At 42.4% G+C, this 27834-nt stretch overlaps 1 protein-coding gene across 1 annotated transcript in view; it reads left to right on the top strand.

Moving 5' to 3' along the window:
- The first annotated feature begins 22489 nt into the window (after positions 1-22489).
- The window catches only part of LOC135213323 (DENN domain-containing protein Crag-like), a 248453-nt gene continuing 243108 nt past the window's right edge, over positions 22490-27834 (top strand). The window contains exons 1-2 of the mRNA XM_064247304.1: positions 22490-22688; positions 27380-27500. Of these exons, the coding sequence (XP_064103374.1) occupies positions 22490-22688; positions 27380-27500 (320 nt within the window). The remainder of the gene's footprint in view (positions 22689-27379; positions 27501-27834) is intronic.

Genomic DNA, 27834 nt, shown 5'->3' with positions numbered 1-27834 from the left:
TTGACAGTCTCCATCCCGTGAAGTGATAGGGACTTCACCGATCGGTGTACCTCTCCACTGCGGCTGACATAGTAGGTTGTTCCATGGGGGTAACTCTCTCGACACGTCTATTAGGAGTTCCAAGAGTTCTGGAAACCATTCTGCCTTTGACCATAAAGGAGCTACCAGAGTCATTCTGAGGTTCTGAGACCGCATTACCCTGTTCAGAACCTGACGAATTAGACAAATGGAGGAAATGTGTAAACGTTCAGATTGTATCATGGGTGGTGTAGCGCATCTGCTGCTACTGCCGCCTCTACGTCTGGGACAACCCGAACAATACACCTCCAACTTTTGTTGTACCTGGTTGCGAATAGGTCTATGATCGGCCTTTCCCACAACATGAGCATCCTGTCCACCACCTGTTGGTGCAAGGACCACTCCATACTCAGGATCTGATCCCTGCAGCTCAACTTGTCGGCCACTATGTTTCTTTTCCCCGGAATATATCTGGCTCTGATGTCTACTAGGTTCTCTACAGCCCACTGATAAAGTTGAACTGTCATCACATGTAACTGTCGAGACACTAGACCACCTTGTTTGTTTATGTAAGCTACTACTGTGGAGTGTTGTCTGACATCAATACCAATGACTGTTCCTTCACCCTCTCCCTGAACTCCTGTAGTGCTAGAAATGCTGCTTTTAACTCCAGCACGTTTATATGGAGTTTTCTGTCCCTCGCTGCTGCCATTTTGCTGAAACCATCAGCTCCTCCATATGTGCTTCCCCAACCTTCTAGTGACGCATCTGAGAACAGCAAGAGAATCCGGGGAGGATTGCTGAAGGGGAACACACTGTCAGATTGTTGTCCTTCACCCACCACAGCAAGTCTTTCTGCACTTCTGACGACAAGGGAATCTGCTTTGTTACCGGGTGATCTGCTATTGGTGGACCAAAAACTCTCCTTCTCCTCCATTGTAGCGATCGAGGTGTAGCCTCCCTTGTGGTACTAGTTTCTCCAAGGGAGTTAGAACTCCCAGTGCTACCTGTCACTGTTGTGCTGTCTGTGTTTGTTTTTCCAGAAAGGCATTCACCACTTGTTTGCATTTCTCTATTCTCTGGTCTGTCGGGAATACTTTGGCTTTTATTGTGTCTATGACCATTACCAGATACACCAGCCGCTGACTTGGATCAACTGCGACTTCTCCTGATTTATAACAAATACCTAAGCTGTGACAAAACCGTATAAGAAGGGTCACCCTGTCCCTGAGTAATTTCTCTCTGGACTTTGCTATCACAGCCAATCGTCTAGATATCTTATTAGCCTGATCCCCTGAGCATGCGCCCATGTCGACACAAGAGTGAACACTCTTGTAAAAACTTGAGGAGACGTTGTCAATCTGAAGCACAGAACTTTGAACTCGAAAATTTTCTCTGCAAGATTGAAGCGGAGAAATTTCCTTGAAGACTGATGGACTGGGATCTGAAAGTATGCTTCTTCAAGTCGATTGTCAGCATAAAGTCCTTGATCCTGACTGGTTGTAGAACCGTCTTTGGAGTTTCGATTTTGTTTGGAATCTGGTTTTTCTTAAAAACAAAAGATTCAATGTTGACAGGTCTGTTACTGTCCTCCAGTCCCCGTTGGCTTTGGGTACAAGGAAAAATCCTGCTGTAAAACCCCTTTGATGGAACGGATACTTGTTCCACAGCCCCTTTTCCATCATCATCTTCACTTCCTCTTGCAGAATAAAAGCTTCTGAGTTTCTTGAGCATAAGTAAGGTGAGGTAATGGCTGTTCCGTCAGGGGTGGGGATACTTCGAACAGAATCACCTTCCAGTGATTTGCCAGGCAACCCCCCACTGGTGTGGCTGAGTGATGAGAGGCGCCCATCCTATCGCCTTGAGCCTCTCCCTCTTCCCCTAATCCCCCTTCCTCTATTATTTCTATTGTGAAAGGCCGATGAGCTAATTTCTTTGGGGAAGAGGGGTCTTGTTGCTTTACTAGGGATGCTATTCCTCACTGTCTTCTTTCGAGGTATTTGCTGCTTGCCTTACCTCCATAGGGTTATTTTGACTGTTAGATGTTTTTTCTAACTGCCTGCTGTACCAAATCTATTGTTAGTGTCCATCCGGGTTTTTTTCTATCTATAGCCTCTTCTAGTATGGCTTCTGGCAACAGCAGTTGCGACTGTTAAGATATTCCCTTTCCTCATTGCTAGCAGGGAATCCGAACCAAATCAACAGTGTGACTTAGTCTAGCCAAAGCTGCGTCCCTTCTCATTAACAGGGATATTTGCCCAAACATTGGCACTTAAATTTGTCATGTACGCAATTGCTTTGGCACCTGAATGTAGTAATCTAATGAACCAGTTGATTCATGCACTACCTTCCTCGTCATTTCTGAGGATGCAATCTTCGCCACTGCTGTTGACCAAAGATCCAGCCAAGAAGCAGTCTGAGAGACAGAAGAAGCTGTTGCTTCTAACGTAGCAGCCTCTTGGCAATCATCGAAGGGCATTCCATTTTCACTTGATCTAAGGTTAATCCAGGTCTTAACCTTACCACATTTGGTTTAATTTGTCTAGATAGCAAAAGGAACCGTCGATGTCGTATAATATTTCCTATGTTTCATCATTGGAGGAGGGATAAACTTAAAAGATCTATTTGATCTTAAGGAATTATCCCTTCCCGCAATCCGTGCGTTTACATGCTGTAAAACTGACTCCGCATGATTTTGAACAAGGCAATTCATACGACACCTTGGTATCCTTTTTCAACCCAAACGCCATGTCAATCCCGGAGGAAGCATACTGGCAGGTGTGTTCCGTTTTCTTCCCAAAAGGTTATTGAATTGACGAATCAAAATCAACCACCTCTGCATACGAAGCCAGAAACTCTTGGTTTTCTCCTTCCATCCGGTTCTAGCGTGCTCAGGCACGGAGACGCTATCTCACTCTTATCCCCTGACAAACGTCCGGGTGCTTCGTGGCCGTCTGCCCCTACGGCCGTGGTCCCTTTGATCTCGGCTGATCGCCGACGGCTCAATACCCGGATAACAGTTGGCAGGAGAACGAGACCGCCTCCACTTCTTCTCTGCTCGCGGAACGGAGAGCGAGAATCTCGCCTATACCTCCAAGATGAAGCCTCTCTCGAAACCGAGTTCACTTCTTCTCCATGACGATTGATATCGTCTCCAACGACTGTCGGAGAATTCGGCCTTGATCCTTCATCTAGGCGGACAACTCCTTCAACAAACGTATCAGACGAGGTTGCCAATACACTATTTTTCGTTCTTTTAATAGGAGCCTTTTAATCTTTTCTCCGTATTTTAAACGGTCTTACAGGCGAAACCGGTATCTGTGCTCTATCCTTTGCTGCACTTTTCGCTCCCAACGTCAATTTCGCCAACGACATTGTAGCCTTCCTTAGACTTTGTGTCTCTACTGGCAACTCCGCATCGGCCGCCAGCCCAGCGACCGTCTGCTCACTTGCTCATTCGGACTCTTGTAAACGGCTTCATCCGCTAGCATTGAGCTTACCAGCCACTGACTTCTTGCCTTTCTTGCTGACTGGGATGTGACAGTCCTGGCCCGAAGATGAAGAAGAATTCACTCTTCTCCTCTTGGCCCGAGGATCAGTCACGAAATCCCGTATATCCTCTAACGCTTGACTGGTACACGCCGTGACGTCATCAAACTTAGCGATAACGCCGAGCTAGAGGAAGAAGAAGAAGAAGACGAATCACGCCTTTTCTTTTTGTCTTTCTTATTAATTTTCTTCTCTAGATCCTGTAATCTCTTCATTACAGTGTGTACTACCAAGTCAGAAAAGCGTATTTGAGTGCGGAGGCAGCGAAGAAGAAGACTGAGAAGCAGTAGGCTGTGACGTCATCACGTCCGCCATGTCGTGTGTGACGTTGGTTGTTGACGTTACCAATCTTGTAGGGAGAGACTGTGCGGCTGCTGCTGGCATCCCTGCGTTTGCAGCAAAACTACCTCCCGCGTTCTGCATCGCCATCAACATTGAAGTTGTTGGCGTAGCCGCAGCATTATTTCGCATAAAGGACAAAACCAGGGGTGAGGAATATTCAGCGCTGCCGGATTCTGCTGGAACCGTGACGCCATATAATGCGACAGCAAACCTTCCAAGGTTGGTACGCCTGGTAGGCCTAGTGCCGCCCACGTACCTTCCATCCTGTTCGCATCGGGAGCCGGCACCTGGAACAAAGATGGCGATGCTCCCCCCCTCCCTGCTGGGAACAACGGAGCATAAATATTATGCATAAAATTACGCAAAACCCCTCCTGGAGTTTTCCGATAACGAACTGCTAGGAGAAACCGAAGGGGTATGGGACAAATCAAAGGCAGGTGGCAAAACATTTGGAGCAGTCTGGTGTATCGCCGATACAAAAGAAGCCGGCAACCCTTGGTCATCCAAAGATGGCGTCGACTCCTTTTTGTACTGGCCTTTCTCATAAAACTTCCTCCACTGTTCCACCAACCAACCATTACAAACAGAAAAGGATTAGTAATTGTATATACATTTTCTCTGCACCTACTACATGGATGAGGATCCGTTGACACCGAAGTTAGGAATTTTGAACACAGAAAGCCACTGATTCCAGGGCATTTCCTTGTCTTGCCTTTGAAACGGAAGAAGATCCCGATGGTGACGCAAAAAAACTCCATCTCACCACTTACACTCTTACAGCTCACACCCACACTGGGCACACTCAGAGAAAGAGAATTAATAAGAAAATGAAAAAGAAATGGATAAAAACGGGCAAACTAAAAACCGGCTTTAAACAGATAGACAGAGAACACGTCCTATCTTAAAGGCGGTAGAAAGATAACTGGTAGGTCACAGGACACCAAGGGTTATTCTGGGTAATACATGCCCCGTGAGACCTGGTAGATGGCCAATAGTCCCTGGGTCGCACAAGTTTAATTTTAATTTTACCGGTTTCCTGCTTGGCGCTAGTAAATCCTAATGTTAAGACCTCAGGTTTGTTAGTTATGAAAAATACAAATTAGTTACAAATTTGTCATGTTTTGTACTTGAGTAGGAACAAAGACAAATATTTTATTCCTAATCTCATCATAGCCACCCTACTTGTTTCCTTTATGCTGAAGGAAAAAGTGCTTTCCACCAGTTAACTACCTTGGTACAAAGTTCCAATGACTTAGCTCATGCTTAGGAATACTTCCACATAAAAGGCTCTGGTTTGTATACCTTTGAAAAGTACAAATTGCAATGTGATTTTTCCCTTCTTTCAATGTAATTGTCATTATATCAAGGTATTATTTTTATATCCTATTGACCAAATAAGGATGGCTATTAAGTTTCCCTCTGTTTATCCAAATGTCTGCATGTCAGTCTAATATATTGATTGTAACAAAAGGCAAAATTATGGGTTCAATGCCATCCATTCTTGCTTAACTTTAACCTTGGCCTTAACTCATGACTTTGTGTATAAAGGGGAAGCCTTCATATTTGGCATAAATATTTTGCTAATGAACCCATTTCAAATGGGATCAAGGTTAGTGATGATGTGACTTTGACCTTGACCATATTAACCCTCTTACGCCGATTGGACGTATTAAACGTCGAGTCAAAATGTCTCCCGTATGCCGATTGGACGTATCATACGTTGGCTCAAAAAAGTTTTTTTAAAAATTCGCGGAAAAAATACCTATAGGCCTACCAGCCGAGAACTTTTGAATCACGCGCCTTGGGGATGCTGGGAGTTCACGGATCAAGGCGTTGTTTTGTTTACAATCACTACGCAGGCGCGCAAGCGCGAATTTCTTTCTTATCGCACTAAAAAGTATCAGTGACACTCTCAAAAAATTATTTCGTCACTTTGACATAATTTTTGCACCATTTTAAATTATCCGTTACATGAAGTATTATATATGAAAATGTGCGCAATTTCATGTAAAATACAACAACAAAAAAATACTCATGATTGTAGCTTTTATCAGTTTTGAAATATTTTCATATAAATAACGATAAGTACAAAAATTTCAACCTTCGGGCTCAACTTTGACTCTACCGAAATGGTCGAGAAACGCAATTGTAAGCTAAAATTCTTATATTATAGTAATCATTCAATCATTTGCCTTCATTTTGCAACAAATTGGACGTCTCTAGCACAATATTTCGATTTATGGGTGAATTTATGAAAAAAACTTTTTCCTTACCGTTCGGTGCGATTAAACTCTTTTCCAATAAAATTTTTCCGGTGGCGATTGTCCTAATGTTTGCAACCCTTGTTTAGCCCCTTTTAAATTTGCCGTTACATAAAAAGTTTTATATATTGAAATGTGCGCAATTTTTCATGCACAATACAACCAAAAACAACCCATGGCTGTAGCTTTTATCAGTTTTGAAATATTTTCATATAAATAACGTTAAGTGCAAAAATTTCAACTTTCGGTCAACTTTGACTCTACGAAATGGTCGAAAAACGCAATTGCTTGTAAGCTAAAACTCTTATATTCTAGTAATATTCAATCATTTACCTTCATTTTGCAACGACTTGGAAGTCTCTAGCACAATATTTCGATTTATGGTGAATTTATGAAAAAAAAAAAACATTTTCCTTACGTCAGCGCGGTAACTCTTCCGAAAAAAATCAGAATTTTTTTTTTGTGCGATTGTCGAAATGTTTGCACCATTTAAAATTAGCTGTTACATAAAGTTTTATATATGAAAATGTGCGCAATTTCATGTAGAATACAACTAAAAATGATTGAAGGTTGTAGCTTTTCTCTTTTTTCGAAATATTTGCATATAAATCACGATAAATAGATCACGTTCGGGATCAAATTTGACTCTACCGAAATAGTTGAAAAACGCAATTGTAAGCTAAAACTCTTACGGCTAGTAATATTCCGTCATTTTTCTTCATTTTGAAACAAATTTGAAGTCTCTAGAACAATATTGTGATATATGGTGAATTTTTGAAAAATATATTTACCTTCACTCCGCGCGCCGATTCGCCGGCCGCAAGTCTCCGAAATACGTAACATCGCATTATCCTAATATTTGCTCCTTTTCATATTAGCCATTTTATAGAGTTTCATATATCAAAATGTGTGCAAATTCATGAAGAATACAATAAAAAATAAGTGAAGGTTGTAGCTTTTTCCATCTCCGAAATATGTGCATATAAAAAAAATATATATATATAAAAATTGTTCCGACACGGCATACAAACCTTCGGTCCTTTTACAATAGGAAGGTACTAGCGGCAGCTGGATAGGTCGTAAGCTTTCGAACAAGGGGTTCGGTAGTTAACTGCTTGTCCGACAGGCGCGCGCGCGCGACTGGGAGGTAAACAAATCACTTTTGCTTTCGGCCTCACAGTGGATGGACGTGTGTGTTCGCTCTCTGCCCGCTGCTCGTCGTTTGCTTTCTAAGTTTGTTTGTAATTGTGTATGAAAGAGCTTGTAAGTACAATTATTCTCTCTTTTCATATTAATTACGCCTGCAAGTGAATAATGATGGAATCTCCTCGCCTCGCTACCCCAAGGAGACTTTGCCCGGGTATCGAAGGGCGCAAATGCGGGAAGTTTAGATCATTCCCGGAGATTGACCCTCATGTTTTGTGTGCTCGGTGTGCGGGGCGCGAAATGCACCCGGGCCGAGCCCTGTGATGTGTGTATTGATGGTCGGAGGCGGCAGTGGACATTGTATGAGGGCAGGAAGAAGCGAAGGCCTGCAAAGGAGTCGTCGGAAAGCTCTCCCGCGACTCCTTTGGTGACGGACACTTCGTCTTCTTTCCTGCCGCCCGCTCAACTTCCACGTCTCGCGCCTTCCCCTTCGGGGGGGGTGTCTAGGTCCTTCTCCTCTCCCGACGTGTCGAGTGTGGAGGAGGGCGCTAGATACCCTGACGTAGAGTTGTATTCTGGGTCCTCTATCCGCTCGTCTTCGCGCGAGCGGGTAGAGGATCCTTCTAATCACCCGACTTTTTGCCTCCTCAGGGTGCGGTTGCCGTGAAGGATGACCTCGGACAGGTGTGGGCATCGTTGGGGCTGCAGGGCGTGCCGAGTGTCCAGGGGCTGCTCTATCATCGCTGGCTCCGTGGCGGTTACTCATGCAACGGTCACAACCACCACCACGACCCTGACAACACCCGGCTACGCGTCACCTCCTCACCTGGTGTACACCCAGCACGCGGTCTCTGTAACACCCACAACATCGGTGCAGGGCCAGTCGCCGTAACTCGGGGTGTGATGCCGCCACCTGGTTTGCCGTGCTGCCGCGACGGACTTCATGTGCCCGAAGAGCTCGCCCCTGGACCTCCCACCGGTACGATGACGTCTGTGCCGCTGGTTCGACCATCTGTACCACCCTCTCAGTCTGCCGTACCTGCCGTGACCACCGCTGCTGTTCCTGTTCCTGCTCCTGCCGTCTCGACTGCCGTTCCTGTGATGCTCGCACCTGCTGATGTTGTTCCTGTTCCTGGCGCCGCTGCTCCGATGCTGGTCTGTTCGGACATACGTCCGGGCCCTGTTGCTTCGGCAACAGCAGCCCCGGCTCCGTCCTGGATGACAGATCTGACGTCGGTCCTGAGGAGGTTGACGAAGAGAAGAAGAGGAGGAGAGGAAGGTGTCGTCGTCGTCTTCATCGTCTTCTTCGTCGTCGTCGTCTGCCGCCTCTTCCCCTTCTTCTTAAGGCTCCCCCGCCTAAGAAGAAGAAGGTCGCCTCCCCCCCCCATAAGAAGTCTCCTTCGGGAGCTTCTAAGGGCCCCCGTCTCGCTCTGGTGAGACGGGGGGTTTCTTCCGCTGGTCGCCCTGCTCCTCCTTCGGGAGCAGGACGCGTCTCTTCTCCCGCAAGGAAGAAGCTACGGGGACAGAGGGGTGCCGGCTAACACCGGGCACTTCCTCACCTGCTGTCAGTGGTTCAGCCAACGCAGCAGGATCCGGCTCGGCCGCTTGTTCGCGAGAGGTACCGAGTGTACGGTCGCCTACAGCGACCGTGCAGCAGGAACCAGACCTCTGAGTCCGCTCAGCGTCAGGTTCACGGTACGGAGCGGAAGACTGGTGACAGCCGCTCACGCGACTCTCACCAGACCAGCTCTCGCTCTCGCGGCGAGCAGCTGGCTACCCGGGCGGACGTGACGGTCCATGACCGGCCACGGGCTGAGGCTGGGAAGAGGTCCCCCCGTTCGCCGGCACCAGCCACGGCTGGTACCAGCGAACTGACGCACCGTGAGGATACGCACCGGTCTCACCGTGACAGTGGAGCTCGCCGGTCGCCTGACCGTCGCTCTCACAGAGAGCGATCGGGTACGGCGACCAGCACCAGCTCCTCTGACACACGAGACCGGGGCCGCTGTTCTCGGTCCAGCCGTTCTCCACATCGAGACGGCTCGACTAGGTCTGCAGCTCGATCGCCACCGCGGGTTGGCGATCGCCTGCAGTCCCTCCAAGCCCGCTGGTTCTGCCAGTGAGCGAGGAGAGAGCGTCCAAGGTCTGCCTCTCCCATACCTTCAACCATCCTCGGGTTAAACCGGGCCGGGAGGGGCGAGGTAGTGAGGAGTGATCGTGAGGGGTGCGCCCCTCAGGATCCCGCCACGTCGTCGTACGTACCAGGCTCGGTTCTCGGACCAGCCAGGTCGTACGCACAGGTGGTTGGAGGAGACCGAGAGGGGGCTGTCGCTGCTCCTCTCCTTGAGGGAGGAGGGTCTCGGGAGGTGCTCCTGTTTGAGGGACTGGACGGTCCGACTCCACAGGATGCAGTCACTCCAGAGATCCAGAGGAACTTTGCCGAGGTTATTGCGCTGATTCGTCAGCACAACGACCTCGGGGAAGGATCGCCGCTCCCACCATCCGAGCCCACGTCCCGGCTCGAGTCGTTCTGGGCCCGAAGAGGGAACCCAGACCGACGTGGTTTGCCGCGATCAGAGCTGGCTGACTCAGTGCTGGACCAGGTTGAATCGCTTGTCTCTGGACAGGACGGTTCGCTGAAGTCTGGCAGGTCTAGCAAGCTACTTCCACCTCCTCTGCTACGACAGCGGCGGTTTTACGTGCCATCTGAAGACCCGATGCCGCCCAAACAGGTGAACCCGGAGTTAGCTAGGCTGACTCCGGGTGTGTCTCTGCAACAGCTCCTGTCCGAGAACCTGTGGTTCTCGCAGCAAGAGGCACTAGGCTGGAATCTACCGCCATGGCAGCTTTCCAGGCCGTCTACCTGGCTAGATTCTTGTGGTCCCTCACAGTATCTAAGGTCGCAGCCACTCCGGGGGAATTTCTCCTCCGAAGATGACTCGGCCTTTCAGGAGACTTTGCCAGTCTGGGGAAGAGCCATCTCTTTCCTTGCCCACCAGACGGTGAACCTGTGGGCCAACCTGGTTCTCCGACGAAGGGACGCTGTCCTTACTCGGGTTTCCAGGGCGGCCGGGCGTGAAGCGGCATTGGGACTTCGAAACGGACCTTTACGGAGTTCCACGTCTCTCTTCCCAGGAGAGATGGTGGACGCTGCGGTGGACAGACGGCGCACTGATGACAGTGACCGTCTGGTTCACCAGGCAGTCTCGAAGGCTTCTGGGCAGCCTCGGCCACTGCGGCCAAGTCTAAGAGCTCGGCTAGCGCTTCCTCGGGCTGCTAAGACGGTTGCTGCGTCGCAGCCCGAGGAATGACTCTGTCTTCTTCGACTTCTAGCAAGGGGGGCCGTAACCAGCCCTCCTCCCAGCCCTCCTCATCCCGTGGAGGCTCTGGGAAGAAGTCGAAGAAACGCTAGGGACGGCGTTCCCCCTCACCTGCTGCCGGAAGTGGGGGGGTGCCTGGCCAGCCATTGGGCAACTTGGCAGCGCTACGGCGCCGAGACCTGGATTGTAGATGTCCTTCGGGAGGGATATCTATTACCCTTCGAATCTCGGCCACCCCTCACCTCCAACCCGGTCCAACAGCAGTCGTACGTCCCCGGGTCACCGAAGGACGTAGCACTCAGACAGAGATCAAGACCATGCTGAGCAAGAGAGCTGTAGAGATCGTCACGGATCAGTCACCGGGCTTTTACAGTCGACTCTTCCTGGTGGAAAAGTCTACGGGAGGCTGGCGCCCGGTGTAGATCTCTCTCCCCTGAACCGTTTTTTTGTTCGCCAGACCCGGTTCACGATGGAGACGGCACGCTCAGTGCTCGACTCCATCAGGGAGAACGATTTCATGCTTTCAGTGGACTTGAAGGATGCGTATTTCCAAATACCCATTCATCCAGTCCTCCAGAAAGTACCTCCGCTTCATCCTCGACGGGACGGTTGTGTACCAGTTCAGGGCACTGTGCTTCGGTCTCTCAACCGCCCCACAGGTGTTCACGCGAGTGTTCACTCTGGTGTCTGCTTGGGCCCATTCGCACGGGATACGTCTGATGAGGTATCTCGACGATTGGTTAGTCCTGGCGAGCTCCCGCTCGCAGTTGCTACAGGACAGGGATCGACTGCTCGAGTTCTGTCGCGATCTGGGGATCGTTGTGAACTTCGAGAAGTCCGATCTCGAGCCCAAGCAGAGGATGAAGTACCTGGGGTATGCTGATCGACACGGTAGCAGAGGGCGAGTCTTCCCCGCAGACTCGCGGATCAGCAGATTCAGGGAGGCAGCCAACCAGTTCCTGTCTCGGCAGGAACAGGTAGCTCAGCGATGGCAAAGTACGTGATCCGGCACACCTGTCGTCACTCGAGAAGTTTTGTTTCCTCACGGGCCGTCTTCAACCTGCGGTCTCTTCAGTGGAGACTAAAGGAGAGTTGGTCACAGGCGACGGATCCCCCAAGCTTTCCAGTGTCACTGACACAGGAGGTGAGGCAGGACCTAGCCTGGTGGCTCGACGACAGGAACCTCTTAAGAGGTTGCCTCTGCGCACTCCCCCCCCGGACATGCATCTGTTCTCAGACGCATCGACCGAGGATGGGGCGCACACCTGGAGGAGTTGCTGACTTCAGGAGTGTGGGACGAGAACGACAAGCACCTTCACATCAATGTACTGGAACTCAAGGCAGCGTTCCTCGCTCTCCAAGAGTTTCAGGACCGCTTGATGGGACACTCAGTGGTGTTGATGTGCGACAACACCACGGTGGTGGCTTACGTCAACAAACAGGGGGGCCTAGTGTCTCTCCCGTTGTACCAGTTGACTCGGCAGGTGCACGAGTGGGCTCAGGCACACTCAATAGAGCTGTCAGCACGCTACATTCCAGGGAAGAGGAATGTAGTAGCAGACACGCTCAGCCGTCGGGATTCAGGTGATAGGGACCGAATGGTCTCTACACCAGGACGTGGCGGGAAAGGCTCTTCGACCTGTGGGGGCGCGGACCAGTCGTGGATCTGTTCGCCACCCGGCACAACAGGAAGCTCCAGGTGTTCTTCTCGGCCGTGCCGGACCCATGGGCAGCTGCAGAGGACGCTCTTCAACACCCGTGGGACAACCTCTTCGCCTATGCCTTTCCCCCGTTTCAGCCTGATTCGCAAGGTGATCAAGTCGAGCGCTGGTCACCCCGAATCTCAGGATGATCCTGGTGGCTCCCAAATGGACACAGGCCATTTGGTATCCGGACCTGCTGGCTCTTCTCGCAGGAGAACCGAGAGAGATTCCCCCTTGGCACAACCTTCTCGCCCAGCCACACGTCGAGCGGTACCACCGAGCAGTCCAGTCCCTAACGTCTTCCACGGCTGGCTGTTATCCACCATCTCTTGGCTAACGAGAGGCTTTCTCGTAGCGCAGCAACAGAGATGGCTGGAAACGTCCGTCAGTCCTCTGCAGCTGTGTACCAGGGGAAGTGGGCCGTCTTCTGTGGTTGGTGTCGTAGACGGGGTCTATCTCCTCTCAGAGCCACTCTTCAGCAGGTAGCGGATTTCCTCGTTTTTCTTCGCCGAGAGAAGCTCCTCTCAGTCCCCACAGTTAAAGGATACAGAGCCGAGCCTTGGCGCTCGTCCTGAAACTGAGGGGGTTGGACATCTCGAACTCGTTCGAGATCTCCTTGCTGATGAGGAGCTTCGAGAGGTCTTGCCCACCCAGGGAACTCAGGTCCCGCCTGCGTGGGACGTGGACTCTCGTGCCTTAGGAGCTCGACTCGAACACCGTTCGAGCCCACTCCGAGAGTCCGTCATAACCAGGGATCTGACCTCAAGACCCTCTTCTTGCTGGCCCTGGCATCGGCGAAGAGAGTAGGGGAACTTCATGGTCTTTCCTATGATGTACGACACTCCAGGGGATGGGGATCCGTGACGCTCGATTTCGTCCCGAACTTCGTTGCGAAGACTCAGAAACCCGTCAGTCCCTGATGACAGGTTCGAGTCATTCACGATTCCCTCCCTATTGGACTTCACCGATAATGATGCGGATGAGATGCTGCTTTGTCCTGTGAGGGCGCTACGGCGCTATCTGAAGAGAACTCGACACCTCAGGCCTCCTGAGTGTCGACGCCTCTTCGTTAGCACCGGGGTCACCAAGAAAGAAGTATCCAAGAACACTCTTTCATTCTGGCTGCGTGAGGTCATCAGGAGGCGTATGAGGCTGATGGTAGTGACGACATCCGTACGTCCCGTCCGAGAGCTCACGAAGTCAGAAGTATTGGCCCCTCGTTGGCGTTTCGCAAGAACTTCTCCGTGGCGCAGGTCCTGAAGGCAGGGGTCTGGTCTAACCAGACTACCTTTACGTCCTTCTACCTTCGGGATATTGCCCACAGGTCCTTGGATACCTTTTCTTGGGACCCGTGGTGGCTGCTCAACAAGTTGTGTAGCTAACCCAGACCCTCGCAGGCTGAACAGCATCGAGTCCTGTGTGACTGTGTGGATGGATGTGTGAGTGAGTGAGTGACTGGCTCTCTCTTCCCATCTTTTCCTTCCCCTCTACCTGTGGGCAGAGGGCCATGGTCGTCACTACGCTGGATGAGGACGAGATGCAGGTGAGCTATATGACAGAGCCCCATCCTATCCCTTTCACTAGGGATAGGAGCAGAATATCCTCCACCATTCCTTCTACAAGGGGGGGAAGTGGATGCCTACAAGAGACAACCCATGACTTTATATTTGCTCCTGTACAGGAACAAGTTCCTTGCTTGATGGTACGAAAGAGACTGCGCCATGCCCTCTCTTAAGTACTCGGTCCAGAGGTCTGACCATTGATCCTGCGGTGCACACCCCGATCAATCGGACAGAGGCTTGGATCCCTCCCTCGCTCTTAACGACCAGGGAGGCTTCCAAGGTTGGGCGAACACCAGTCTGTTCACAAAAGACTCAGATTCCAACCCACCAAGAAGTGAGTCTTCCTATTGTAAAAGGACCGAAGGTTTGTATGCGTGTCGGAACAAATGACAATTTGTCCAAAATTGCATTTTTCCTAACTATACAAACCTGAGGTCCTTTTACACATAGCCCCACCTCATGCCACCCCTCACTCTGCAGTTTTGCTTGGGCCAAAGCAAAAGTGATTTGTTTACCTCCCAGTCGCGGCGCGCGCGCCTGTCGGACAAGCAGTTAACTACCGAACCCCTTGTTCGAAAGCTTACGACCTTATCCAGCTGCCGCTAGATACCTTCCTATTGTTAAAAAGGACCTCAGGTTTGTATAGTTAGGAAAAATGCAATTTTGGACAAATTGTCATATTTTGACATTCGGTCAAATTTAACTCGTCCGAAAATGGTCGAAATCTGCAATTCTAATCTAAAACTCTTACAGTATCGTAATATTAAATCATTTGTCTTAATTTTGAAACAAATTGGAAGTCTCTAGAACAATATTTAGAATTACGGTGAAATTTTTTGAAAAATAACTTTTTTTTACGTCCGCGAGTTACGAATTCGTACATCATTTTGTGATAATATTTTTCTGGTGTTGCTTTATTGTTTTACTATGTATTATATATCAAAATGATTGCAATTTAGTGTACAATACAACGAAAAAAAAGTAACTCGTTAGCTTGTTTTTTGCACAGCGTGATTTGAATACAATTATCTATGAATTTTTTTTTTTCGCTACCATATATCGCATTATTTACATATGATAATGATATTATTTTCATTTCTGATGATTGCATACTAAACCTCAGGCAATGACAAAAAAAATTAGCCAAAAATGAACTCTTAATCTTTAAAACTAAGCGCGCTGTGATGTTTTTGAAAAAATTATTTTTTTTCCGCTTCCGCGCTCACTCCAAACCGGCGCCGACATACAGGAGAGGTTTTTGATTTTTAGGGCTTCGGCGTAAGAGGGTTAAAGATAGCTGCCAGTAAATTAATCTTGTTTCACAGACAGATCTTAGTAGGATATAATTGTCAGAGTTATCATAATGTTTTTTCTTCAAATAATTTCATCATCTTATCGAAGAATTAATCCTCCCATCATCACAATTTCCATGGGACACATACAGCATGACTGAGACTTACCTGACCATAAGCCTCCCTTTTCCTGTCACCAGATTGGTCCTTCCTCTTGCCTTTTGATGCATAGGTACTGCTTCTGTCTTAGGTTCAGCCCAAACCCTGAATTTTAATTATTGCTAGTTTTGTCTTTTCCCACAGTTTTTTTATACATACAGCTTATTCAAGTATTTGTTTTCATTTTACCGTTGATAAGATTAATAAAAAACTTCTAATGTACTTGCACTATATGTTGATGTGATTATTGACATGGAAATGTAGGTTAAGTTGAACTGAAGATGCTATTTGATTACTAACTTAATGGAATACTACTGAGCAGATGCAGACAGTGCCTCACGAGTGTCATTAGAGAGTGGTGCCTCCATTGACTCTCATCCCCCTGCCCCTCATGCCAAGACCGATACTCTCAGCTCAGGTGAGTTATAACTCGAGGTGTTCCTTTAGCTCAGGTGGACACAATTTAAGGTATTCTTTTCAGGACAGATGGACAAGGAAATTTCCAGATTTTAACTAATCCATGTAGTAATATGAGTTAACGTTTAATATATTCACCTTTGTATAGTGATTTGTCTGTGGTAGTTCAACAAAGTTTTGTCGGTGTTCAATATGTTACAGATTTTGTTTATCGGGAAGAATTGTATCCTTCCTGACTTTTCTTTTTGTCATGCTGTTGCTTAATGCTTAATCCTGCTTAAATTCATGTTTAAATTGGCATTCCTCTATCAGCTAGTGAAAGGAAAACTAATTTTCAAGTAATTCTTTCATCTTCTATTAATATCAGTTTCCCTTCAGTTTTAGAATATCATTCTCATCAAGTTTCATTGGTTGATTGTAGAGTCTAGAAATCTGACTCAGTGGTCTCGTTAAACTAATTTGTGAATAATAAGTAATAGAAAATCTTAGGCGATGGCATTCCTTGAATAATATAAGGATGCTTAGTTTGTGTTATTAGTAGTACTAAAGTTTTGATATTAACAGTAATTTGTAAAATGTAATTTAGTCTTGTAGCTGGGAGAGCTTAACATTATGCCATATCAATAGTTAGTCAAATGAAGAATGCCCTTGAAGCCTCTGTTTCAGAATCTAGAAACTGAGTAGTTCTTGTACTTGAGAATGCAATTGGAACACCTTTAGATCCCAAGAATCTAAACCTGCTTTCAGATCCTGTTCTGTTCAGTTAGCGAGACGAGCGAGAGTGTCAGTTCCCCAGGTGCTCCTCCGACAGCAGGTCCAGTGTTTTTGACTGGGTTTTATTGGGTGTGACCGAATGAAAGTCCTTGTGTTTTTGTAAGAAAAAACTTTTTTCCTGAAAAAAAAAGGAAATTTTTTCCTCTTGTTTGTCTTGTGTGTTGGAAAGTGAGAATGGAATCTGTAGCTAATAATTATTGTTGAGGGAAGGTATCCTATTGGCCTAATTCCCTTGTAAGCACTCGAAACATAAGCACCTGATATCTTTAAATATTACAGCAATAAACGTAGATTTTATGTTGTGCAGAAGGTGTGTTATTTGATGTGGTCAGTGCTTCATGTAGCGTATGCTTATTTTTCTTTTTCTTTTTTTCCTTATACTATAGTTCATTGATGGTAAGGGAAATAAGGGAATCCTTGAAATTTTAGATTATTTATGACAATTAGTTAGCGTGCTTAACTATTCAAGGTTATTGCAGTATCTTGTGTTTTTATGTAGACTACAGTTTACAGCATGTTGTGTTGATTGGATGTCCCCTTCTTTGGTTTTAAAGGAACTGTCGTAGTTGTAATTGAGTGAGGTTAGCATATGGTGAATTGGGGAATAAGTAATATCTGATAAGAGCAGTTACTTTTGAAGAATTTCTTGTGATATGTGCATATTATACAAACTTTTTATTTTACTAATGCTTAAAGCCCCACAAAAGTGCTTTGCTTCAGTAGATAAAAGAATTTTTAAGGTTGTTTCTTGGGATACTATTTTCCTGCTGCAGGTGAAGACTATCTCCTTATGTCTGTTGCGTTATTTTTAGCACACTGGAAAGTACATGGAAAATAACTGGTTGACATGATTTTTAAAACAAGTTCTTATATTATGCTTTTAACTTTTAAAATCATAGTTTAGATAAGTGGCTTGTTATTATTATTATTATTATTATTATTATTAGGGCTTAGTTTTTCCGGACCTCTGATCTTAAGTAGACTCTTCTCGGGCTGGTTAAGTGGCTTGCACTACCAAGTAATTTGTTAGAGCTTTACATTTGTTGGAAGGTAATTATAATATCAGATCCAGCATCAGTCATTTCTTGGTTTTAAAGAATGGGGTTGCCTGTTGTAGTTGGCACATGTAGAATATGATTCTGAGTTTCCTATATTACATTAATTTTTTTTTTTTTTTTTTTAGGAACCAAATTCACAAAAAACACTATTTAGGAGATAGACTTTAAAGATAGTATCTTAGCTTAGATCTATTGAAAATTGCAAGAAACTACACATTACCAGCCTTTTGAATCATCATTTCATTGATCTTTTGCAAGTTCAGTATTTGTTTACAATGAGATTTAGGTGGGTGCCTTCTACTCAAGACTCAAAACAAATCTGTGGGAGTCAAAACAAAAGTCAAAACAAATTTATAAAGGTTACAGGTTTACATTACTAACTTGATGGTGTTTTTTAGACAAAATGTGAAGAAAAGCTAATAAGCCTCACACCTGTTGAGCAGTTCAGGACTGGAAAATAAGAGGCTGTGCATTTGGTGGCTTCAACAAAAATTAGGACAATTTATATTTTTCATAAGTAGCAGAAAAGTCTTACTGAATGTGGCCTTCTTGGTCCTATGATTTGTATTTGTAATGTTAATTTCATTTTCTGCTATAGATGTAGTGAGGAGTAGAGTATTCAATTGAGAAAATATTAGAATTTTTTGTATTTACTGAAGTATTTGGCTAGTCAAGGTGTTAAGCATAAGTACAATTAAGAGGTTTAGGCTTATGTTGATGGAAATTAAAGCTTAGTTTAAAAAGTATTTGTGATGACCATTTTTTCTTTCATGGAACAGAATAAGGTGGGTATCTGTCTTTCAGTTCTCATATGGTTTTGGGTTAAGTTTATTTTCTCACCTTTGGTTCTGATATAAACAAATTAGATGTTAATGCAGATATACAAATATTTGGTGAGCTGATATGTCATTAGACATTTGTAGAAAGATGTTTTTGGTTAAATTTGGTGCAGTGTTGTTTCATTTGGTTTTCAAAAAAAAAAAAAAAAAAATGTATTCTTGCTCAAAGTAGTAGTACTGTGCTGCAGTCAACCTTATCATGTAGGTTAGAGATGGTGTTAAATACGTTATTTTGTAATTAGTGTCATGTACATCATTTGGTAGTTAAAACAGTAGTTTCATACATTACTCAAGATAGTAAGTTTGTAAATCTTAAGTCCCAGTTCTCTTTGTGGCTCAGTCAAACTGCTACTTTATCCATTCAGCAGGCATTGTTATCTACGTGATTTGAAATAGTCCCACAGTAAAGTTTCTTATGATTTAATTCTCCGAGTATTTGTGTTAGCTATGGAAATTTGGAGGCCCTTTTTAGAGATAATTGTTATTTTTATTTTATCTCATTATGCCAAGATTTTGACATGAATTATTACCCTAAATTCCTTCTACCCATGCAGTTGACCCACTGTATGCCAAGATTTTGACATGAATTATTACCCTAAATTCCTTCTACCCATGCAGTTGACCCACTGATGTTTTGCAAGCTTTGTCTGTTAAGAGTGATTGCTTCTTATGTGTTTTATTAAGCTAGGAGATACAGTCATTACAATAATTAAAAATTAAGGTAAAAACCATTGTCTTTTAAGGATGCATCAAATGGTTAGGAAGAGATTACTCGTCAAGGATTTACTAAGATCCTATTTTGTAAATGACTTAAGTAGAACTCCCCAAAAATTACCTACCCTCACCACCCCACCATTCCCCCTGGCTAGATAAAATGCATGACTAATTGGGGGAGAAGGAAGAAAGGGGGAGGGGGACTGGCATAAAACATTGTTTTGTATCAGTAATACTAATTGCAATATAAAGAATTACTGTACACCACTGCTGTTACATGTGGTCAAACCATTTCCTCACTAGAACTGAATATCTGCATATGTGAGGTGGTGATTGTTTGGTGAGAAACACTCACTCATTGAAATAACATTATCGATTATGATAGTATGTAGCACTGTAACCTAAGTCAGTTAAATTGTCAGCCTCTTAGGGACTTAAGATTACTCAGGGTCTGCGAACTTCAACTACTCGGTAAAATGAAAAGCTCCGACCACAGATGTAAGATGTCTATGAATATCTAAGAATATCTGATGCAATTGGTAGACAAATCAACTAGGAAAGTAATGCTATAGATTTGGTGTTTCACTCATTAAACAATATGATATCCAATCTTAAGTCATGAAACAGTATTATTCAGTTTAAAAATAGAAACCTCATTGAAAGGAAAACACCATTCATGTTTAATATATTTAAGTGTATGAGTGTGTTTGAGTGATATGCATGAGTGTTATGCATTATTTGCATGTCTGGTGGATGAGTTTCTTAATATTGTAACTTGTCTCAGTAAGAAGAAAGATTTACATCTTCATTGCTATGACAGCACTTAATAGTCTTCTCCCCATTACAGGGCCACCATGACCAAAATTCCATACATTCATCATTTTCAAAGCAGAATTATGAAGGTTGCAAAGTGTGAAAAAATACTTGGAAGTAAGAAAGCAAATGCAAGCAAAAATAGCTTTTCATTCAAGGCCACCTGTAGACTAGAGTAATAAGTTTGCTTTATCTAGACTTCCAAAAGGCATTTGACATAAATGGTGCTGCATAAAAAAATTAAAGTAAGGAATCCAGGTGTGAAGTGCTTAAAAAATAAAAAAATATAATTCTAACTTTATACAATGCACTAATTAGACCTCAGAGTATGCTGACATGCTAGGGCAAGGACTTAGAAAAATTGGAAGTACAGACAAGATTAAAGGCTAATACTATTAATTAGAGGCCTTGGATACCAAAAGAGGCTAGAAAATGTCAGGTTTGGCTTTAAAAGAGCATCAATTTCGAGTTCATTGTATTATATAGAAATACTTAAGTTATTCACAGGTATAAATAAGATTGAATACATGAGTCTGTTCACTTAACTAAAAAAAAGTTACAAAACTGTGGAAACTGTGATAAAAGGACACTCAAAATTATTAATAATCCCACTGTGCTACCTTCTCAAATTCAGCACCTCTGGCTAAAGATGGTCAAGCATCTTTGCCTCATGTTATTTTTGCTTGATTCATTTTTGGTAGGGAGAGAATAACTAACCAATGTAACTGACAGGTGACTGCCCAGCCCACATGTTTGGGAAAGTATCAGTCAAATTAGGTTTTAATGACATTATCTTGGGTGGGATTACAAGGATATTGAACATCATCATGAACAAATGTATATATATCCAAATACATAGTTCAGTTCCTCATTGGATAAAAGGCCTCATTTATGCCATTGAGCTGCACTTTGCATAAAGTAAAGTGGTTTTAGTCTCATTTCATTTACTTTTCTTTGAGATTGTAATAATTATATTTTAGAAAATTCTTTAAACATAATACAGATAACTAAACCCATTTCTTCACTGTTTTTTGTGTTTTGATTGTAGTTTTTGATTCTTTGATATATGTGTTATTAAATTTAGCAGGTTTGATACCAAGCATCATTTATGGAAATGAATTTATAGGATTTTTGGCACTTTTGCTCTTTTGCCAAATATGAGAACTTGGTACTGTAACACACTAATTGTTATTTTGAAGATTTGACTAACTAGACAAATGTGCTAGTGTATTATATTTGTCTCATTGTATTAACATCTAATTGTCTGTGTGTTTTTTTAGTGTAAGGCGATCTCTCAGTGTTTGTTACCCATAATGAAAGATTAATTCTTCAGTTCAGTTTTTTCCTCTGGTCTGGGGAATGATGCTATAATTTCTGCTGAAATGTTAATGACATCAGTTATTTGCAGTAATAAGAATTATTTTTCTGGATTTCATCCTCTTTTTTACAATTTGAATGTATAGTTGAAAAATTTTCTTTGTTGTTTTATATTTACCTAAACACGACTTTGTGAATTTACCTTTTCTTTGTATGATTCATTTGTTTGAGAAAAGTAACTTTTTATTTACTTATCATTTAATCAGTCAGATTGGTTAAGCAAATATTGAGTACTAATGACTTATGATCTGTCTGGTTTGATTCTAACACATGGCTCTCTACTCACATCTTGTTTACATGATTGATCCTGGCTATTATGGCTGCTGTTGCCTCTCACGTGACTGATCCATCGTTCACTTGGTCTGCTGCGCTGCTCAATTGACTGTTGCTGTGGCCCTTTTTTTTTTTTTCATGCCATCTCCTCTATAGTGCCAGTAACAAAAGATATCACCACTCCTGGAGGAAGCTCTATCCACAGTGTCCTCCTTCTCATTTCCTCCACCATCTTGTAAAGACACTAGTGTTCCTACTCATTCTACTCTCTCCAACTGTATATCACCTCTTTCATCACTCCCTGCCACTACTGCCCATCTGGGTCATCTCTGACATTGATGTTGAAATCTAACTCAAACCATGGCTTAGACACTCACCCTTCCGTATCCATTCCGTCGACTTCCACCACACCCACGAACACTCGTTCCCCTTTGGGTTTAGCCTAGTTACAATTGTGTCGTCACAAACAGTTCGGACACTCCTTTGGCACCCTCATCATGTGGCCTCTCTTGCATCTCCCTCCAGTTCATCCATTGTGTCATCCTCTCTCACTATGACATCCACTACTTGCACCAACAGTACGTCACACGTTCCCTCCACTACTGCCTTGATGTGCTCTTCAATGACTCCATCCATCATTTCTTTATCCTCCTCATCCTCTTCCTCATCACTTACTGCAGTGGCAGCATCTCTGAGCAGTCTCATCAATTCAGATATCACTGCATTTCCCTTACTCGCTGTTTCTGATACTACGTGCATAATTCCTTCTTCATCTTCTTTGAAAATGCTTAAAACATCATCATTCTGTTTCCGCAGTATCCCTTTCCCCTTTCTCTACGTCAGCCAGTGTTGTCGCTTCGTCATGCTGCACTATGTCCCTCATATACCTCATCCATCACCACCACCACAGCCCCTCTTCATCCTCCTTCTCCACCTCCTATGCCACAAGTCGAGCGCTAGACTTCTCTGAATCTGATGCGCTTCGTGCAAGACTGGGCAGCATTGTGAGGTCATCTGCAGCTAGTCTTGCTGGTGGTGCTGATCTGCTTATGATTGAGTACAATGTTGCGTGTAAGTGTCCCACAACAATGCATGATATACTGTTAATGTTAGTTATACTAATTTGTGTCCGTCTTGTAGTTGTTAAAGCTAACTGCTTGCTACAGCCAAGCTTCTCTGTAAAAAGGTGAGTAACTGAATATTTGAGTAGTTTCCAGACCTTATAGTTTATTATATCTTTTGTACAATATGTATATTGTTCTAGGAGTAATAAAGCTGCAGTAGGGTTTACAGGCATGGAAATCATTATGTTTGCTTTGCAATAAGACTTTACATATTATAAGAATTTAAAGTGAAGTAGGAGGCCTCAGTAGTTCAATGATAGGAAATGGAGATTTCATATGTGCTTGAGCTTGTATGGCTTTTTCTAGTTACTTCTTCCCTATAATCTGTTCCTGATTACCACCCAGTAAAAAAAGTTTGAATGAGTTTGAGGTACAGATTAAATAAGAAAAATTTTAATAAATTTAGTGAAATATAAATATATTTTATTGAAATTTATTTTGTCTTATGTATGCCTAAGAAAACATTAATTTGCCATAAATGTTTATTGTACTAACGTTTCAAAAAAGAACAGATTGACCTTAAAAAAAACATTAATTTTTCATTGCACCTAAGGTTTCCAAAAGAACATAATTGAGTTTCATATGTTTTAAACAGAATTGGTTAGTAATGAATTAGTATTTACTTATTCAACACTGCACTAATTTCAATACAAGTGTTATGCATTTTTGCTCAAAACTGACTGCATGTCACAAAAATTCCTCTGTATTGACAACTTGCACTTCATCTTAAGTTTACTGAATCATACAAACTTTATTTAAGTTTGCTCTGTCATAGAACATTTCATTCATTTTAATCAAGTAAGGCAAAGTAGTTGTGTGTATTTATATATGTGTACGTATAATGTATGCAAAATTACACAAGTACAGGAAATGTTTGAACTTTTTTAAGTAAACCCATTAATTATATGTAAGCCTATATTCATGTCCTATGAAGGTCTGAGGTTCACCATTCTTCTATCTGACAGACAAAAGAAAGCATTTTCACTACACCTGCATAGAGTTAAGCGCTGAATGAACTCTTAGGCCACGTGCTTGGTCTTCGGCCAAAATTCAGTATTCTATTCTGATCTATTTTAAATCTTAAACTTATGAATCATATATCTCACTATATGAATAGTAACTATTTAGAGGGAATATTGAAATGGTGAGTATACCAGTATGTTGTTTAATGTATGAGTTGGGAACCAAGTTTCTAAAAGCTGAAGGGTTAGTAGAGTAAAAATAATCTATGGAAGAAAGTTTTTTGAATCAACTCCGACTGGGAAAGGAAGGACACTTCCCATCATCATGAGATAACCCTGTAAGTCTTATGCCCTTTGACAGTGCATGAATGAAAGGTGAGGTGTGTTAAGCAATGGAAGGTAGTTGATCCAACCTTTTTCTTTGTAATTTCAACAAGGCTTTTTATGATCATTGGTCCCAGTGACTTGTAACGTAACCATTTATGTTTTAACATAACATAAGAAGAGGGAACTGATTTCACTTATAAATCTCTGGTGGGAAAACTGAAATAAAAATGATAATGATGAAAAAGAGATATTTTGCATTTGGTATAGGTATACATTTGTTTTGACTTGAGAAATGTCTGAATTCATCAGTCAGGGAATTGTCTTGGGGTTCCCTGAATTAAGGTAGAGGAGAATGTTGAAGGATGGATGAGTGTTCTGGAAAATAAATCAGTGACCAAACCAATGGTAACATTCATGAAGAAATATGTGGTCTTATTGCATGCTGTATGTGATGCTTCTTGTTGAATGCAAGTTATGAGATGAGAACCCATGACATTTTAACATAAATAGTTTTTCACTAGTCTGAAAGCAAAATTTGCTACTGCAAACTGTCTACTATTCTTAAACCAGACACCCTCTCATAGATTAACCCTTTAATGCCGATTGGACGTGTTGAACGTCGATATAAATTGTCTGTTGGGTGCCGATTGGACGTATATACGTTGATATAAAAAAGTTTTTTAAAAATTCGCGGAAAAATAGATATAGGCCTACTAGGCGAAAACTTTTGAATCACGCGCCTTAGGGGATGCTGGGAGCTCACGGATCAAGGTGTTGTTTTGTTTACAATCGTTACCCAGCCGCACAAGCGCGAATTTCTTTCTCCTCACACTAAAAAGCATCAGCAACACATCTCAGAAATTATTTCGTCACTTTGACATAATTTTTGCACCATTTCATATTAGCCATTACATGGAGTATTATATATGAAAATGTGCGCAATTTCATGTAAAATACAACTAAAAACAACTCATGCTTGTAGCTTTTATCAGTTTTGAAATATTTTCATATAAATAACGATAAGTGCCAAAATTTCAACCTTTGGTCAACTTTGACTCTACCGAAATGGTCGAAAACCACAATTGTAAGCTAAAACTCTTATATTCTAGTAATATTCAATCATTTACCTTCATTTTGCAACAAATTGGAAGTGTCTAGCACAATATTTCGATTTATGGTGAATTTATAAAAAAAAACTTTCCTTCGGCCGTGCGGTAACTCTTCTGAAAAAATCATAAATTTTTTTGTCCGATTGTCGTAATGTTTGCACCATTTTAAATTAGCCGTTACGTGAAGTTTTATACATATATGGAAATATGTGCAATTTCATGTAGAATACAACTAAAAACAACCCATGGTTGTAGCTTTTATCAGTTTGGAAATATTTTCATATAAATAACAATAAGTGCCAAAATTTCAACCTTTGGTCAACTTTGACTTGACCGAAATGGTAAAAAAATGCAATTTTAAGCTAAAACCCTTACATTCTAGTAATAGTCAATCATTTACCTTTATTTTGCAACAAATTGGAAGTCTCTAGCACAATATTTCGATTTATGACGAATTTATGAAAAAAAAAAAAATGTTGTTTTCCTTACGTCCGCGCGGTAACTCTTCCGAAAAAATCAGAAATTTTTTTCGTCTGATTGTCATAATGTTTGCACCATTTTAGATTAGCCGTTACATAAAGTTTTATATATGTGAAAATGTGTGCAATTTCATGTAGAATACAACAATAAACAACCCATGGTTGTAGCTTTTATCAGTTTTGAAATATTTTCATATAAATAACGATAAGTGACAAAATTTCAACCTTCGGTCAACTTTGACTCAACCGAAATGGTAAAAAAATGCAATTGTAAGATAAAACTATTACATTCTAGTAATATTCAATCATTTACTTTTATTTTTCAACAAATTGGAAGTCTCTAACACAATATTTCGATTTATGGTGAATTTATGAAATAAACTTTTTCCTTACGTCTGAGCGTAACTCCTCCGAAGAAATCATAAATTTTTTCGTCCGTTTGTTGTAATGTTTACACCATTTTAAATTAGCTGTTACATAAAATTTTGTATATGAAAATGCATGCAATTTCATGTAGAATACAACTTAAAACAACCCATGGTTGTAGCTTTTATCAGTTTTGAAATATTTTCATATAAATAACAATAAATAGAAAAAATTTGTCCTTCGGTCAACTTTAACTCGACCGAAATGGTCGAAAACTGCAATTGTAAGCTACAACACTTACAGTTTAGTAATATTCAATCAATTACCTTCCTTTTGCAACAAACGGGAAGTCTCTAGCACAATATTTCGATTTTTGGTGAATTTTTGAAAACATCTTTTGTTTATGTCCGCTCGTTACGAATTCATGCATCATTTTGTGATAATATTTTCTCTGTGTTGCCATGATCATTTTACAATGTGTTATATACCAAAATGATTGCAATTTAGTGTACAATACAACAAAAGAAAAATTAACTCGTTAGCTTTAACTGTTTTGCTCACAGCGCGATTTGTATACAATTATATATGAAATTTTTTTCGCGCTGTCATATATCCCAATATTTATATATGATAATGATATTTTTTTTAATTTCTGATGGTTGCATACTAAACTTCAGGCAATGACAAAAAAAGGAGCCAAAAATGAACTCTTAATCTTGAAAACTAAGTTTGCTGTGATTTTTTGAAAAAAACATTTTTTCCGCTTTCGCGCTCCACTCGCGAACGCCGCCGGCATACGGGAGACGATTTTTAAAATACCACTTCGGCCTTTAAGGGTTAATATGCATCTGCTAAAGTAGCTGGCATTTCTTTAGCTCTTGCTGTCTTTGTTCATTGCACTAGGGATATTAACAGTCTGTAAGCTGCCTGCTTTACAGTAAATTTGAGGTTTAATTATGTGGTAAGTTTTTACATCAACATGAGCTTATAAATATAAGTTTAGAGGAGTTCTTAACTGAAGTATTTGATTAAAGATTCTATAGTTATTGAACTTTATGCTTCTTATTATAAATAGATAAATTATTATAAATAGATAAATGAACTTTATGCTTCTTTTTGTAAATTGTTTAAACGAAGCATGACCATGAATGATAATATTTTGGGTTTTCTTAAGTACTTTTCAGAAAATATTACTGAAGGTCTACTGCAAATGATAAAGCTTATCTTTAGCAGTTTTGTTTAAGGTAGCATGGTCATTTTGTTTCAGCCTAAATAATACTAAAAATGACTTAAATTAGATACCATTCAAGAAATAAATGATGTGTAACTGTAAGATACCATTCTTCAGCATCATTCTTTGCATTGATATATTTTGGTATGTTATTTTCATTGCAGTCAGCAGCAGCGCTGGTCTTCTCATGTCAAGTGCCCTAAACAATTCTGTGTTCGATGCTGCATCTAGAAATAGGCAGCGACCATCAGACCTTGCTGATGCTCTTTCACCAACCCTTGATCAGTGAGTGTTTTCTTGAATTATATCTGCTGATGTGGTGTGGCTAAATCATGGAAATTTGGGCATACATTGTAAGTGTACTACTTTCTTCAAAAGCAAGAAAGGAAGTGCATTTGTTTTACCATTCGATAAATCAAGTGGATTATTCCTGTGATAACGTATTTTTATTTTTTTTACCCTACTTGGATGGATCCACTAAACTGAGATCCAATAAGTTTAGGTGTGTTGAATTGAGGTGCCACTGGACCAGGTCCTGTGTCCTGGTTTTTGTATGTCCATAGCACTGGAAAGTGTTCCAACTCTTGAACCATATTCCTTAACCTATACTAACATGGTA

This window comes from Macrobrachium nipponense, chromosome 42 (genome assembly GCF_015104395.2).
Source record: "Macrobrachium nipponense isolate FS-2020 chromosome 42, ASM1510439v2, whole genome shotgun sequence".
Taxonomy (NCBI): domain Eukaryota; kingdom Metazoa; phylum Arthropoda; class Malacostraca; order Decapoda; family Palaemonidae; genus Macrobrachium; species Macrobrachium nipponense.
This window is presented reverse-complemented; position numbering and strand designations above follow the sequence as displayed.